The 15,427-nt window shown below is 45.5% G+C and overlaps 1 protein-coding gene across 1 annotated transcript in view; it reads left to right on the top strand.

Annotated features, from left to right (window-relative positions):
- The window catches only part of SLC7A5 (solute carrier family 7 member 5), a 59,474-nt gene that overhangs the window by 17,659 nt on the left and 26,388 nt on the right, over positions 1 to 15,427 (top strand). Inside the window, exon 2 of the mRNA XM_074968884.1 lies at positions 8,957 to 9,082. Coding sequence (XP_074824985.1) covers positions 8,957 to 9,082 — 126 coding nt within the window. The remainder of the gene's footprint in view (positions 1 to 8,956; positions 9,083 to 15,427) is intronic.

Genomic DNA, 15,427 nt, shown 5'->3' with positions numbered 1-15,427 from the left:
TTCCCAGTGGTGGTCAGTTCTAAGCGCTTCAGGGGGTGGGGGAGGCCCATTACTATAGTATCGCACACATGAATGAATTTGTCCTCAGGCTCTCATGTGAGGTAAGAAAGTGTTATCCCCATTGTACAGCTGGATAACTGAGGCACAGATTAAGTGACTTGCCCAAGTTCATGCTAGGAGACTGGAGCAGAACTGGCAATGTAATCCATAGCCCTTGACTCCCAATCTAATGCCTTAACCACAAGATCACCCTGTCTCTCCTTGAAAGCCTTGGGCTCTAGGGTGTTCTGCCTCTTGCCCTCTTGTGAAAGGATGTGAGGGGATCCTCTGAGGGGATTTTACAATAAAATGTTTTCAGTTTGCTTTGTCTCCTCTCTTGAGATCAGTGCAGCTTCTTGTTACCCCAGTTCTGTAAAGCTCTTGCAGAAAGACAGGATGGATCAGCTCACTATGTATGTTGAACATGGGCTGAAATTCTCCTTCTCAGAATGACCTTGTCTGCTTTACACCTGTTCCCGTTAAAGCAGTGGTCAGCTAGGACTCTGTTTAATGGAGGGGCAACCGCCATTCCTGTTGGTTCAGATAGAATGATTAGCTTAGGACTTGCTGAGTGGGAACTAAAGGGAATGGAAATTTCCCTGGGTAAATATCTTCCACTCAAGCCCTGCTTCTAATGCATAGTGTCTCAGATCAAAGGAATAAACCTTTAGGCATTAAAGAATCCTGTCCCTTTCCACTTGAGATCTCTTAAGAAATGGAACATCACTGAAATTTGTCCTCAAGGCTCAGTGAAACTTGCCCAGGTGGTGTTCTATTTAGTATGTCTATACTGCAGAAAAAACACCACAGTAGTGAGCCTCAGAGCCGCCAGGTCAACTGACTTGCAGGGCTTGTGCTACAGGGCTAGAGCTACAGGGCTAGAAATAGGAACGTGGACATGTCCACCCGGCCTGTGCAACGCAGTGAGGGGGGAGGACCTCGAGGCCAGGCTCCAGCCCCAGCGGGAATGTCTACATTGCTATTTTAGCCATGTAGCATTAGCCCTCCGAGCCTGAGTCAGCTGACCAGGATCTAAGAGATTCTGCTATGGGGGTGGGGTTTTTTGTAGTGTAGACACACCCTTGGGTCTATGATGTATCCATCTCTCTAGTAGATGAGACAATATTCCTTAACGCTTTGAATAGCACTTTTAACACTGAAAGCACTTTACATACATTAACTTTGCAGCATCCCTGTGTGGTAGGCAAGTATTATTATTCCTGTTTCACAGATGAGGAAACTGAGGCATACAGAAGTCCTGACTTACCCCAGCCCATAAAATGTGTGAGCCTGGCATAGATTGTAGGATTTCTCAGCCCTGTGAACTGATGCAAGTCATTTCTCTATTAATGCCCAATATCGCAGGGTGGTACTTAAGGTGAATTTAAAAAATTAGATGAATACAAACACTTCCACAACATTTTATGTTTAAGACCAGGTGAAGGGTTTTTAGGCAGCCCCTTCCAGTCTCTAGCACAACCTTGCTGGTTGGGGTGCAACCAGAGATGCAGAGGGATCAGAAAGTGTCAAAGTCAGATTCAGGACTCACATAATTTGTCAGACCACTCTGTTTATTAGCAAAGCGCTTTGCTAATGCACCCAGATGTGAGCCCCTCTCTGAGGCTCAAGATAACTTATTTATACAGCTAAGCCAAAGCCAATTTAACATAAGAGACAAAAGAAAGCAGAAACTGACAAATATACATACATATCTTATTTGCATACTAAAGTTTACCAATCTCCTAGCTCAGTAGGAGCTCTAAGTTAATTAGTTTGAGGACCCATTGTCTCACACTCCTTAATGTTTCTCTTCCTGACAACTATATTTCAACAAACCATTCAAGTAGCATTTCTTTAATGAATTATAATTTCAATATAATTCATTCTACTTTCACAAAAGAGACCAGTGTTTAGTGTGCAGGCCAAAGGGAATGTCGCAAAGGAAACAAAATGGCTAAATGAATAGTAGTAAATGAATGTTAATGCTCCAAGAGCCTGTCTACACTCGGGGAGAAAGGATGTTTGTTAGCTCATGTTTTGAAATCCACATGTAAACAGGGTTAGTTGTTGTTTTTTAACACATTTGCTAGCTGAGGTGAATGCTAGGTTCTCCCCAGAATTCACCACCGAGTTGTGTGTTTAAAAGGTGGAAGCTATTGTGTGTCAATGATCATGTTTAAACACACCTTTTTCCCTAGTGTGGACATACCCTAAGGTTGCCTTACCTACCCAGGCAGGGAGCCATTTTGTAGAACAGCTAACTTGACAGTGCCCCTTCTGAGAAAACACATTGATGTAGATGCTGTGTGTTCACTCGTTACACTATGATAAGTGCTCTGTCTCTTGGCCGTGCTCCTGCTGAGCTGTGATGGTGCTGCCTGCTTCTTTTTTTGCTGAATCACCTCCAAGTCAGGCCACTTGGTAGTGTTGTAATGAGGCACGGGGATATGTCTTATCTCCCTTGACCAAAATGTAACAAGGGAGCCATGTTATATGGGTTTTAATTGCCGCGGGGGAAGGGTTTTTCAGCTTGCTACAGCGCCTTCTGTTCCCAATCCTATGCTCTCTCCTATACATTTGTCATAAATATAAAGGGAAGGGTAACCACCTTTCTGTATACAGTGCTATAAAATCCCGCCTGGCCAGAGGCAAAATCCTTTCAACTGTGAAGGGTTAAGAAGCTAAGGTAACCTCGCTGCATCTGACCCAAAATGGCCAATGAAGGGATGAGATTCTTTCAAATCTGGAGGGGGGGAAAAAGGCTTTTGTCTGTCTGTCTGTGAGATACCTTTGCCGGGAACAGATCAAGGATGCCAGCTCTCCAATTCCTATAGAGTTAGTAAGTAATCTAGCTAGAAAATGCTTTAGGTTTTCTTTGTTTTTTGGCTTGTAAATTTGCAGTGCTGGAGGGAAAGGGTATTCCTGTTTTTGTCTTTTTGTAACTTAAGGTTTTGCCTAGAGGGATTCTCTATGTTTTGAATCGGATTACCCTGTAAAGTATTTTCCATCCTGATTTTACAGAGGGGATTCTTTTACCTTTTCTTTCAGTAAAATTCTTCTTTTAAGAACCTGATTGATTTTTCATTGTTCTTGAGATCTAAGGGTTTGGGTCTGTGTTCACCTGTACAAATTGGTGAGGATTTTTATCAAGCCTTCCCCAAGAAAGGGGGTGTAGGGCTTGGGGGGATATTTTGGGGGAAGACGTCTCCAAGTGGGCTCTTTCCCTGTTCTTTGTTTAAATCGCTTGGTGGTGGCAGCGTATCAGGGTTTTAACCTAACCTGGTTCCCAAGGCAAGAAAGAAATCTGTGCCTTGGGGAAGCTTTAACCTAAAGCTGGTAACAATAAGCTTAGGGGGTCTTTCATGCAGGTCCCCACATCTGTACCCTAGAGTTCAGAGTGGGGAAGGAACCTTGACAACATTAAAGCAGGTCTGCCAAAGCACAGCCCATGCAGGATGCAGCACAGAACTACATCCACCCTGAAAGGAACCATGTGGGGAGACTTTAGGTCCTGCATGGAGCAGCTCTGGGTCAGGATGGAACGTTTGTGTTGTAAACCCCCAACATTCAAACTTATGGGTTGCGTCCCCCCAAAACCACCAGATTGGGCTTAAAATTTATGATATATATCAGGGGTAGGCAACCTATGGCACACGCGCCAAAGGCGGCACGCGAGCTGATTTTCAGTGGCACTCACACTGCCTGGGTCCTGGCCACCGGTCCGGGGGGCTCTGCATTTTAATTTAATTTTAAATGAAGCTTCTGAAACATTTTAAAAATCTTATTTACTTTACATACAACAATAGTTTAGTTATATATTATAGACTTATTGTGAGAGACCCTCCAGAAATGTTAAAACGTATTACTGGCACGCGAAACTTTAAATTAGAGTGAATAAATGAAGACTCGGCACGCCACTTCTGAAAGGTTGCTGACCCCGATATATACAAACGTTTTGGGTTCTTTTAGTTTTGAGCCTTTAGGCTACATTGGGTCACACTTTCATGCTTTTCTCTACAACCATGAGGGCCAGAATTCTTTTTTTTAAATGAACGCTGAAATTCTCACATATTCACGTGGTTCCAGAAACAGGAGCTTTAAAAGAAACCCCTCTAACTGTCAAGAGAGTTGCAACAACGAGCATTTCATTTTAGTACCCGTTGTCTTTCGTAGATCCTCAGGCCAGGAGGGACCGTTCTGATAATCTAGTCTGACCTCCTGCATAACACAGGCCAGAGAGCTGCCCCGGAATAATCCCTAGAGCAAAGCTTTTAGAAACACATCCAGTCTTGGCTTAAAAAGGCCAGTGATGGCAAATTCACCACAGCCGTTGGTAGAAAGTTGCACGGTGGTGGCTGTGATCTGCTCTGCTTTATACAAATTTGGGTCAGCCTTGAAGCTGCTGCCAAGCTTCTGTTGCAGTCCTTGGGTGGGCAGAGCTTGGGCATTAGAACGACCAGCATCCTTACCATGCTGTGTGCTACAATGAGTTTTTCATACTGTCTGAATGAATGATGCAATCATGGTTCTGTCTTGCTCAGTTGTGCTGAGTCACCAGGAAATCCACTCACTGTGATGATTCATTCAAGCACTAAGAGCAACACTAACCATTTATGTCAGATCCACACATGCATAGTGATTCCCTGCACCCTCAAATGTACAGGAAACGGTAGTCAGGTACTGAGCGGCCTTAGGCAAGCACACCTACGTTCACACAGCACCACAGACAATATTCTCAGCTCTGGAAGCATGGTAGTCATGTAACTCCCTGAACTTGCCTTCCACTGGGTATTTCTTCTGAATATGATGTTCCCAGGAAGAGTAAGGCAAAGCTTTATCAGGTGTTTAGACCCCATCAGATGCAAGTCAGGAACTAACAAATTAGAACATTTAAAAGCAAAATATTAAGTGTGTGTATATGTGTGTGTTTTCCGCTCCCTCCTCTACCACACTTTAGATTATCAGCTTTTCTTCTCTTTGTTGCCTTATGGGGCGGCTGCGAGGCTTAGTTAACTGTTTGAAGACCTTTGGATGTCAGTCCATAGGTGGAGGAAAGTTACTACCAGCTGGCTTATAGAATATCAACTAATACAGTTTGGAGGCTTCTCGGGTGTGATTCTGCCAGTTTGGGGTACATCAATGCTGAGGTTCAGGTTTTCAGCATTGTTCAAATTCTGCATGGCATGCCCGATTGCACCGTCTAAGTCACTGCTTGCACAAATGTGTCTAGCAATTTGTGCAATCTAAGCAGTTTCCACATGCCTAAACTTTCTGCACAGCTCTCCCTGGGGTGGCTATTTCAAATGGCCAGAGGAGAAAAATCAGCTTTTTAATCACTTCAGTGTTCAGGCTGGAAGTCCATGGGTGACTATACTATTCAAGATCTCAGCCCCTATGTTCCCCCTCCTTCCACCCCCCCCCCAAAGAAAAGGAAATGAGCACCCCACCAATATTTGAGAATGGAAAACCTCCTCCAACGCAAGCAAGCATCTCAGCCATGCTATGTCTGCTGTACCTGGAATGTAAACTCTGACCTGTTATGGATAGAAGGCTCAGTAAGGCTCTTCACAGCCCTGCACAAACAGCTGTTTGAAGAAGGGATCATCTTTTCTTAATATCTACAATAGTGATATTAGCACATTGGGGCTCAGCTGCCTTCTTGGGGTGCCTAGGCACTATTGTGATACAGTGATAAAGCAGTTCAGCTGCTGGTAGTGCTGGATAGGACCTTGCCTCTCACTGCTCTTGGACTCCAGCTCCTGTGGATTTCTCTGGCCAGGCTGAGTGCAGGGAGCTGAGAGGGGTCACTGACTAGCTTGCGGGGAGGTGGGCGGAATACTTAAGAGAATAATCACATCTTTCTTTAAAAATTCTGTGGAAAGTACCACCTGGCTTGGGGGTTTCCCATCTGCAAATCAACTCTCCCCACCTCTGAAACAGAACCCTTTGCTGCACCCCATCAGTGGGTGGGTGGAAGGAGAAGAGCTGGTCGGCAAGATGTAGAGTTGGAGGGGTAGGACCACCTCAGCCCTCCCAGACCCTTGGGGAAGGCTTTGTGCGTGGTAGGCTGTGTTGCCTTGATTTCATCGGAACAAAGTGGAAAGAGATAAAAATGTGACTGTCTCATCCCTGCCTGTGGATAGAAGAATATAATAATTCTCCTTGGTGGTGTGACTGCACGGCTCTCCGCCATCCACCCTATCTTTGCACAGGCACGTCCCCCGTTAATTTCTTCCAGGACAGTCAGCTGGGCACGCTTGATACCATGTTGCCCCTCCCCTACTTTCCACAGAGAAAACCAGTGAGTGCAGTCCGGATCAGGACTGTCACATGGTGCTGACAGCGACTCCTGTTTGTCTCTCTTTTTCTTTCTGATCAGACTGCCAGGGAAGCTGGTGTGTGTGAATCTGTAGCCCGTTCTCACTCTCTTCTGTCCCACAGCCTCCAAAATCACACCAGTCCTACCCACAGCATGAAAGGTGTAACTGGGAAGTGAATGAATGACTTGTATATTACATATCTTGGGGAAGTGTTGCTGTGTTTGGCTGAGGATCCTGTGAGTCCAGGTTGTGCTGACAGGAGTTTGATAGGGGATGGGGGTTGCTTTGTGATTTGTAGGCAGATACCTGTTGCAAAAAGTAAACTGGTGACAGCCATGCATTGGGATGTCCAGTAGCCTGGGGTCTAGTTTGACCCATCCTGGAACATATACCACCCCGCTTGGCTGACTTTCTCCTCTGTTGTCTTGTTAGAAAACTCATCGGGCTTCTGAAGACTAAAAATATACATTACAGCCCACATGTGAGAAGATCAGAACTAACCCGCTTGCAAAATCATGGCTCAGGAAAAACATCAACAAGATCCCCTGCCCCAGAGACAACTCAGTGACTGCCTGGATCTAGGCCTGCAGCCAGCAGGGGGGAGCTGGGTGCAGTACTGGATCCAAGCTCTGGGGCAAGCATAGGGTGTCTCTGCATTGGGGAGAGGTGATGTGCTTAGATCTGGGTTCAAACAGAGGAGAGTTCTATAGAACAGACTGTGGGCTGCTGCTCACTATATGGCATACCATTAACCCTGGTTTCACCTGGTGCTACTTGCCCATCTCCCCAGCAGGATGGGGGAGCTGGACATGGAGAGTGATCACAGGGTGAAAACTGTTGTGATCACTTACTGTCTTAAAAGGAAATAAAAGGTTTTGTTAGTGAGCAGCTTTCTTTCACATTAAAGGTGGCAAAATGCCTTGTGCTTTTATATGGAGGCAGTGTGATCTCGTGGACCGTGCGCTGCGGGTCGGGGAGTCAGGAGACCTGATTTCTATTCCCAGCTCTGCCTCTGAGCTGCATTGTGACTTTGCACAAGTTCCTTTTCCTTTCCCTCCCACTCTGTATTTGTCTCGTTTACTGAGACTTTAAACACCTCAGGGCAAGGACTGTCTTCTTCCTGTGGGTTTGCAGAGTGTCTAGCACAATGTGGCCTCAATTTCAGTTGGGTTCTGTTGTAATACAGGTAATATATTAACGCTAGAAATAGCTCCCGGAGTCTGTATTTCCTTGGTTATTATATGTAAGCTGGCTTGACCACAGGAGTAATGGGGTTGGTTTAGGAGGTATTGAAGCCATGTACTTTACTGTTAGTACTATTTTTATGATGTGTCACCAACCCATGTAAGGGGGCATGTCCCTGCTCCAGAGAGTTGTAATCTGTAGAGACCATCTGAAGACAAGAAATAGGAAGGGGGAGGGATTCATCCCAAAACTACTATATCTTAAATATTTATTTTTAGTCCCTCACCCGTAACCTTTGACTATACGGAATAATATACTCCAGGGAGTATGTAGACCCGGTGTCAGATAAGTATTCTCAGGGACTAGGCATCTCTGACTTTGTGGATAATATGGAGGGATTCTACTACATTAAATAACAAAGGGTTACTACTTAATATAATATACTCTAATAATAATATAGAGAAGAGGTGGACAAACTACGGCCCGCAGGCCACATCCGGCCCGCGGGACTGTCCTGCCCAGCCCTTGAGCTCCCAGCCGGGGAGGCTTGCCCCCGGGCCCTCCCCCCCAGCCTTGCGCCCGCCCACCTGCCAGGCTTTCCAATAAGCCTGTCCTGCCACTCTGAGCAGCATGGTAGGGGGGAGGGAGTTAGATAAGAGGCAAGGGGTCCTGGGGGGCAGTCAGGGAGCAGGGGGCGGTTGGATGGGGCAGAGGTTCAGGGAGGGCGGTTGGGGGGAGGGAGTAGGGAGTGGTTTGATAGGCGTGGGAGTCCTGCGGGGCCTGTCAGGGAGCAGTTGGATGGGGTGGAGGTTCTGGGGGGTATTGGTCAGGGAGCAGGGGGCGGTTGGATAGGCGTGGGAGTCCCTGGGGGCCTGTCAGGGGGCGGGGGGCAGTTGCATGGGGCAGAATTCTGGGGGGGGGGAGTGGTCAGGGGACAGGGAGCGGGGGGGGGGTGGATAGGGGGTGGGGGGATGGTTAGGGGCAGGGGATGCCGGGAGGGGGCGGTCAAGGAACAGGGAGGTTGGTTGGGTTGGAGGTTCTTAGGGGGGGCAGTGAAGGGGCGGGAAGTGGGAGGGGGAAGATAGGGGCAGGGGCCAGCCTGTTTCGGGAGGCACAACCTTCCCTACCTAGGCCTCCATAAAGTTTTGCCATCCCGATGTGGCCCTCAGCCCAAAAAATTTGCCCACCCCAATACAGAGATTTTCTACCAAGTCTTTAGAAAGCAGGAAAGTCCTAAGATGGATGCAGCTGTGAGCTCTGTTCTTTCGTTCGTTCTTTCTTTTGAAGCAATTTGTGTTTACTAAATTTTAACAGAAAGCAAAGGCCAGTGAGAAGTCCCATGGTATGTTTTGTGTTCTAAAGGCTTGTTGCAGTGGAAACTGATTTGTCTCTCCTTATGTCTTTGTCTTTAGTGTTTCTCACAGCGGTGAATTGTTACAGCGTGAAAGCCGCTACCCGTGTCCAGGATGCTTTTGCAGCGGCGAAACTGCTGGCTCTTGCTTTGATCATCATCCTTGGTTTTGTGCAGCTTGGGAAGGGTGAGTATGTCTCCTGTTTTTGCTGAGGGAGAGAGTGCAGGTTGGTGGTTAGAGCCAGGGACTGGAAGTTCAGGCTCCTAGATTCTCCTAGCCCTGCCACTTATTTCTTGTGTGATCTTGGTGGGTTGTTTTTTTAAGTCAATAAATGTAATCAGTAATGCACATAAAACTCTTTTTTGAGACAAATAATTACGTGCTATGTTGCCACCTTAACTGAATTCCTTCCACTGTCTTTAAAAATAAACACACCAACTCCAACCTAGTGCACATACTAAGCAGTAATACCTTCACACCTGGATTTATAGATGATATGGATAGGTTATTTCCTCCTCTCCATCGTTCTCAATATGACTGAATCAGTTTTCTTGCCAAATAACCGACAGTGGCGCCACTTCTGCCTCTCACCTTGGGAAAGTTCAGGGGTTGATTCTCTGCCAGTGGTGGAACAAAATTTTTGTCCTGTTACATCCTGAAATTGCAGGCACCATATTGTCTCAATCCTGATGACTGAGTTTAGCCTTTTTCTGATGCTAAAAATAAATTCAGGATTTTTTTCATTGTCCTGAGGGTCAGGCTTGTAGGCTGCAAGGCTGTCTCGCAAATTTCAGGATATATCTAGGCAGTACAGTAATAAAAATAAATTGATAGTAATAGCAATATCATAATCCAGTCTAATTCCCCTACCCCTCTCCCTCTCGGGGTATTGTAGCTACGCAGCTTTTCAGAATGTGCTCTCACCTCCAGAATATTTGTGTTTTTAAAAATCATAATAGACTAAAGTGACTTTCAGATGGGTCCAGAAATATGAATTGCTCTAGAGAATTTGTCCCCAGAAAAAATTATACAAAGGTGCATTCAGATGCTATCATAAGTGCATTACAAGAGTCTGTTCTCTTTTCTACTGCATGCATTCAATGAGGTGAGCTGTAGCTCACGAAGGCTTATGCTCAAATAAATTTGTTAGTCTCTAAGGTGCCACAAGTACTCCTTTTCTTTTTGTCTTCTCTTCCTGTGAGCTTAAGTGACGTTTCCAGCAGTCCTTTTATAAAGGCAGGTGAGGGGAGGGATAGCTCAGTGGTTTGAGCATTGGCCTGCTAAACCCAGGGTTGTGAGTTCAATCTTTGAGGGGGCCATTTAGGGATCTGGCACAAAAATTGGGGATTGGTCCTGCTTTGAGCAGAGTGTTGGACTAGATGACCTCCTGAGGTCCCTTCCAACCCTGATATTCTATGAAAGAGTGTGTGATGGGGTGTGTATGGGTTTGTTTATGGATAAGCTGCCATATTTTACATCTGTAAAGGGATTGCTAGAATTTATATTAATGGTACACAAAGTATTCCACCATGCAAGGTATCTTCCACTGAATTCAGCCATTGGTTAATTTGGTTTCCTGTTTAATTTGATCAAAACCTAAGGGCCCAAATAACATTTATTAAATAACAGGGTGTCCATCTTCTTATCTTGATCTCTTTAGCCTGATGTTATTGGGTAACCTGATCACTGCCTGCACAAAGTTGTCTTTTAATGAAAAGGGAAGGCTGTAATTCTGAATGAAATCAGGGAGCCCAGGGGAGAGTCTCCATGATAAAAGATTGGTACATCTAAAGGAGACTAATATTTCTGTAAGCCCTGACATGTTAGACACGGTGTGAGAGGGATCCTAGTGATCATGTGGATAATTGACCCACTGCTTTAATTCCATGCAAGTGATAAGAAGAGACTTTATTGGAATAAGAGGAATAGAAAATCCTGGTTAATTTACAACTTGTATGCAAAATGGGCACTCCTGTCTGAGCAGGGACCTGCTGTCGGTCATTGTTGCACCAAGTGCCAACTTTCTGTCACCAAGACTTTTAAAAATATATATTTGAATATTTAAAACCACCCCAGTGCTTGTGTGGAGTCTGCTATTGCCCAGATACATGTTTAGCTCGTGAGAGAACAGAAGCTCCCTTAAACGGGCTATATAACTCTCACAGTTTCAGGTTAACTGCACCTTGGAACCCCTCCTTGCCTTCTGCAAGGACATCCACTTAAGGTTTCAGGCTCCCAGTTGTCACCTCTCTCGGGCAGAGACATCTCTCCCGCTCCAGACCGGGAATTTAGGCTTGCAGTCCCTTTACACCTCTCTGTGATTTCCCTATCAGGGTCTAGCACCTGTGGTTATCTTTCTCCAGGGCTCACAGCAGTGTACACCACCTACCAACCAGCCTCCACAAAGCAAAATACATTTATTTGTAAGGTAAAAGCATTACAGAGAAGACATACAAAAACCAATAAATGTTCCTGCATGCATGCTAAAAGCTCACCAGGTGTCACCCATCAATCTTATGGAGTCTTAGTAGGCCAAAGGCTTTCAAACACTTCCGCCAGGTTGGTGTCTCCCCCGTTGGACAGCTGGTCCTGTCCATTTGCTGGGTCAGAAAGAAGGCCCTGAGTCAGTTTAAAGTCAGCCTTTTTATGCCAACAGCCCTTAGGTTGTCTGTTGGTCTCTGGAAAATCCAGTTTGAACCAGTGTAGGGAAGCCTTCTCAGGGCGTGGTACCTCTCTGGGGGTGTTTACAACCCCAGTGATTTGCCTTAATTGCCTTTCACTGTGTTCAGTTCTTTGCAGAGGCTGTGGCAAATCACTGGGGTTGTAAACACCCCCAGAGAGGTACCACGCCCTGAGAAGGCTTCCCTACACTGGTTCAAACTGGATTTTCCAGAGACCAACAGACAACCTAAGGGCTGTTGGCATAAAAAGGCTGACTTCAAACTGACTCAGGGCCTACTAGGACTCCATAAGATTGATGGGTGACACCTGATGATCTTTTAGCATGCGTGCAGGAACATTTATTGGTTTCAGGCTCCCAGTCATCACCTCTCTCGGGCAGAGACATCTCTCCTGCTCCAGACCGGGAATTTAGGCTTGCAGTCCCTTTACTCCTCTCTGTGATTTCCCTATCAGGGTCCAGCACCTGCGGTTATCCTTTCTCCAGGGCTCACAGCAGTGTACACCACCTACCAACCAGCCTCCACAAAGCAAAATACATTTATTTGTAAGGTAAAAGCGTTACAGAGAAGATAGTGCATGAGATTGCAATATCTGTCCCAATGGTGACCTGAGCACACCACTCCTTCGGCAGCCAAGACAGTTTTCAACAGGGTCATCATGTTCATTCATCAAGAACTAATCAAAGCCCTTATCTTTGTTTGCTGTTGGCTGTCGGTCACACGCTGCACATTGCAGTGGTAAATGTGAACTGCAGGCTTTGTGCGGCGACCTAAGCTGCCCCAGTTGTCTATTGACAATCATCCACCAGTCTGTGTATTCAGCATCCATGAGGTATGCAGGACAGAAATGGGATACCCCTTACAATGCTGGCTCCTGCAGGTCTTCACGAACATAGACGGACAATTGTAACTGATCAGATTGTGCCCTCTATTGATGGCTGAAAGCAAACCAGAGGGTGAGCAGATGGGACCAGAGCTTTCCCAGGGCCTGTAGCACAGCCATGTTGCTCACAACATTGAGGGAGCACTGACTACTGGAAGAGAAGTGCGGGGCTCCTTTTCCCAAAGAAGCTGAGCATGTAGCTTCTGCAGTACACTCGAACCATGCTACAGGGAGCAAGGAGCCAGGCATCCAATTCCAATGGCAGTACAGAGAGTTACTGTTCAGCCAGGTGCCCAGCTTTTTGTTCCCGGTGCTTGTGTACAGTTTGCCTGCTTGCTGGAGAATCGAAAATCAAATGGATTTTTTTGGCAGGGGTATAACGTGTGTCAGCGGGGGGGGGGGGAATCAGGCAACTCTGTTCATTGATGCTGGACATGTGGCCTGTCACTTCTAGGTTACCAGGTTGAAACCAGCCAAGATCTGCAGTGATTGAGAATTGCTATGCCATGACTCTTTTGTGTCCTTTATGTAACTGGTTCGTGGGTTCCTGTCCGTTTCCTAGTAGCCTGCGTCGGCAGAAACACCCCCATAATTGTCGTCATCTTCCCAGAACTGTCTGTGCACTTTTCTCTACATCATTCCTCTTGTATGGAACATCCTCCCTGGACTAGTCTGTAAGGCCACTCCCGTGTCATCCTTCATATCCCTCCCCAAGACGCATTTCTAGTGTGATGACTATAAGAAATTGACCAACTAATAATAGGTAGGCACACTTGGGGGTAGTTGATGCTGATTTGTAAAAATGCTCGGGCTGTATGTTTTATCTCACTTGCCCACCTGCCCCCTTTCATGGGTTGCTGGTGCACTCAGATTGTAAACTCATCCTGGCCGGGACTGCGTCTTCTTGTGTGCATGGAAAGTGCCTAGCGCACAGTGGGCACTACTGTAATGCTGTTAGTAATCAGCCCGTTTATTGGCAGTCTTTGCAGAGAAGGTAAGGATTAAATGGGGCACAGAATATCGTGTCGCCCCAGAGATGGCTTTTCCAGGACTGGGTTGAGGGTATGTTGGCTGGTCAATGGAGGGATAAGCGGCACTGGTGCTAATTTACTGAATTATCAGAGGATTTTAGTCTCCAGTGCAATCAGCTGACACTAGCACGAAACTCTCTATCAATTGAAATTTTTTTAAAAAATCAGCTTTAAAAAGCATAAAAGGTTTCTCTTTGAGAAGACAAAGGAAGTATTCTGCTTATTTTTCTTTGTATAGTTACCCTGTGAACTTACAACTTTCTCAAAGATGGGGAAATGCTTTATCTCAGATTTGATTAGCAAGCAAGCTTACCCTTATAAAAAGCGTTTCCATAGAATAGATAAAAGTGGATGAGAATTTTGAAATCTGGGTTTTATGAAAAAAAACTTCTTTCAGGGAGCTATACGGGCACTTTTTTTGTTCAATAACATATTTATAGCTTGTCCCTCCTAGCTTCGTCCTGGCAAATTCTCTCTCTCTCTCTCACACTCACTCACACACCCCCACCCCACCCCACCCCCCGGCTTTTTAAATTCTTGCCTGACCTTTGGGAGACACTGCTGTCTTTGCAGAATTCCTTGGTTTTTCAGAGGATTTGATTCCCCTTTCAACTCAGTGCCTGCAGCTCTAGAGGAACATTGTTCAAGGCTTTGTTGCAAAATATATTTCCCTCCCCTTTCCTGCTTTGCTGAACTTTATCACCTTTAGAAGAAGGAAAAAAACACAAACAAACCCTCTCCTCCAATTTCCCAGTAATTACCCTGGGCCAAGTGAAATCTTTGTTTTTTATTTTCTATTTATTATCGTAATAACAATACCGCTGTACATCTTTGGAGCACTTTTACTCCACACAAAGCTTACTCTCAGGTCTTTTGCAGAGTATGAGTCAAATTTGGCTCCTGGTTACATAGGTGTAAAATCCACATGAACTCTACTGACACACAGGTGTAACCAAGAGTAGAATTTAGCCCTGTTCATGTAGCAACCATCCTATATCTTCCTTATCACCTCTCTACTCTGTGTCTCTTTTGCAATCTTACTTGATAACCTCCCTTCTTCCTTGTCTCTGTGCCTCTTCATTTTTCTCTCCAGCATTAGTGCATACTTGTGTTAACAAGCAATATTTCTGCCAACATATGAGGGGTGTTTTATATCTCAGTCCCTCCAGCAAAGTCGTCTTCATTGGAGCTGGATGCTCCTTTTTTCTGCCCCTTTAACAGGTGCCTGTGAGATGCAAAACAGGGCAGGGTGTCGGGTCAGAGGTTGACTGGATTATAAACACTGTTTGTTTGTTCTTTCATGAAAATGGAGGTTTGCTAATATAAGAGTATATTGGGTAATATTTATTTCTGTAAATACATTTTGGGATGTTGTTTGCATGGAAGATGTTAAATGTGGATGTCCAGTTTTTGGTGGGTTGATCGTCCCACATCCTGCAAAATCCCAGACATGTCAGGATCAGTTCCATGGGCTCTTGCATTTCTAAGGCACTTCACAGGCCACTCTGGTGTGGAACACAGTGCACATTTAACAGCTCTTGCTGAAGTATATTTAGGACAGAAAGTGAAGAGTAATGCAATTAGAATCAAATAGGACAAATAAGCCCTTTAGGGCAGAGACCATGTCTTCCTTTGTATTCATACAGCACCCAATACAATAGGGTCCCAATCAGGACTGGAACCTTTGGCTGTTACCACTGTGCAAATAATTGATAATGAAGCTATCCAATTGAAACTCATGGTGGGGTTTGGGCAGGAGACTCTCATTACTCACATGGTGGTGAGGTAGAACTGCACATGCCTTTTTCTCTAGGCAGCTTTGTTTAGAGTCTCTTGCCCTGAAATAGATAACTCTCACAGTCATTCCATATCTACAAGTTGGCCTAACTGAAGAGACCTACGCTTCTTGCTTGTTTAGTTTTTTCTTTAACAAAAT

Source organism: Natator depressus, chromosome 12, assembly GCF_965152275.1.
Source record: "Natator depressus isolate rNatDep1 chromosome 12, rNatDep2.hap1, whole genome shotgun sequence".
NCBI classification, from domain to species: Eukaryota; Metazoa; Chordata; order Testudines; family Cheloniidae; genus Natator; species Natator depressus.
The sequence above is the reverse complement of the archived record's forward strand: the minus strand, read 5'-3'. Positions and strand labels throughout refer to the sequence as shown.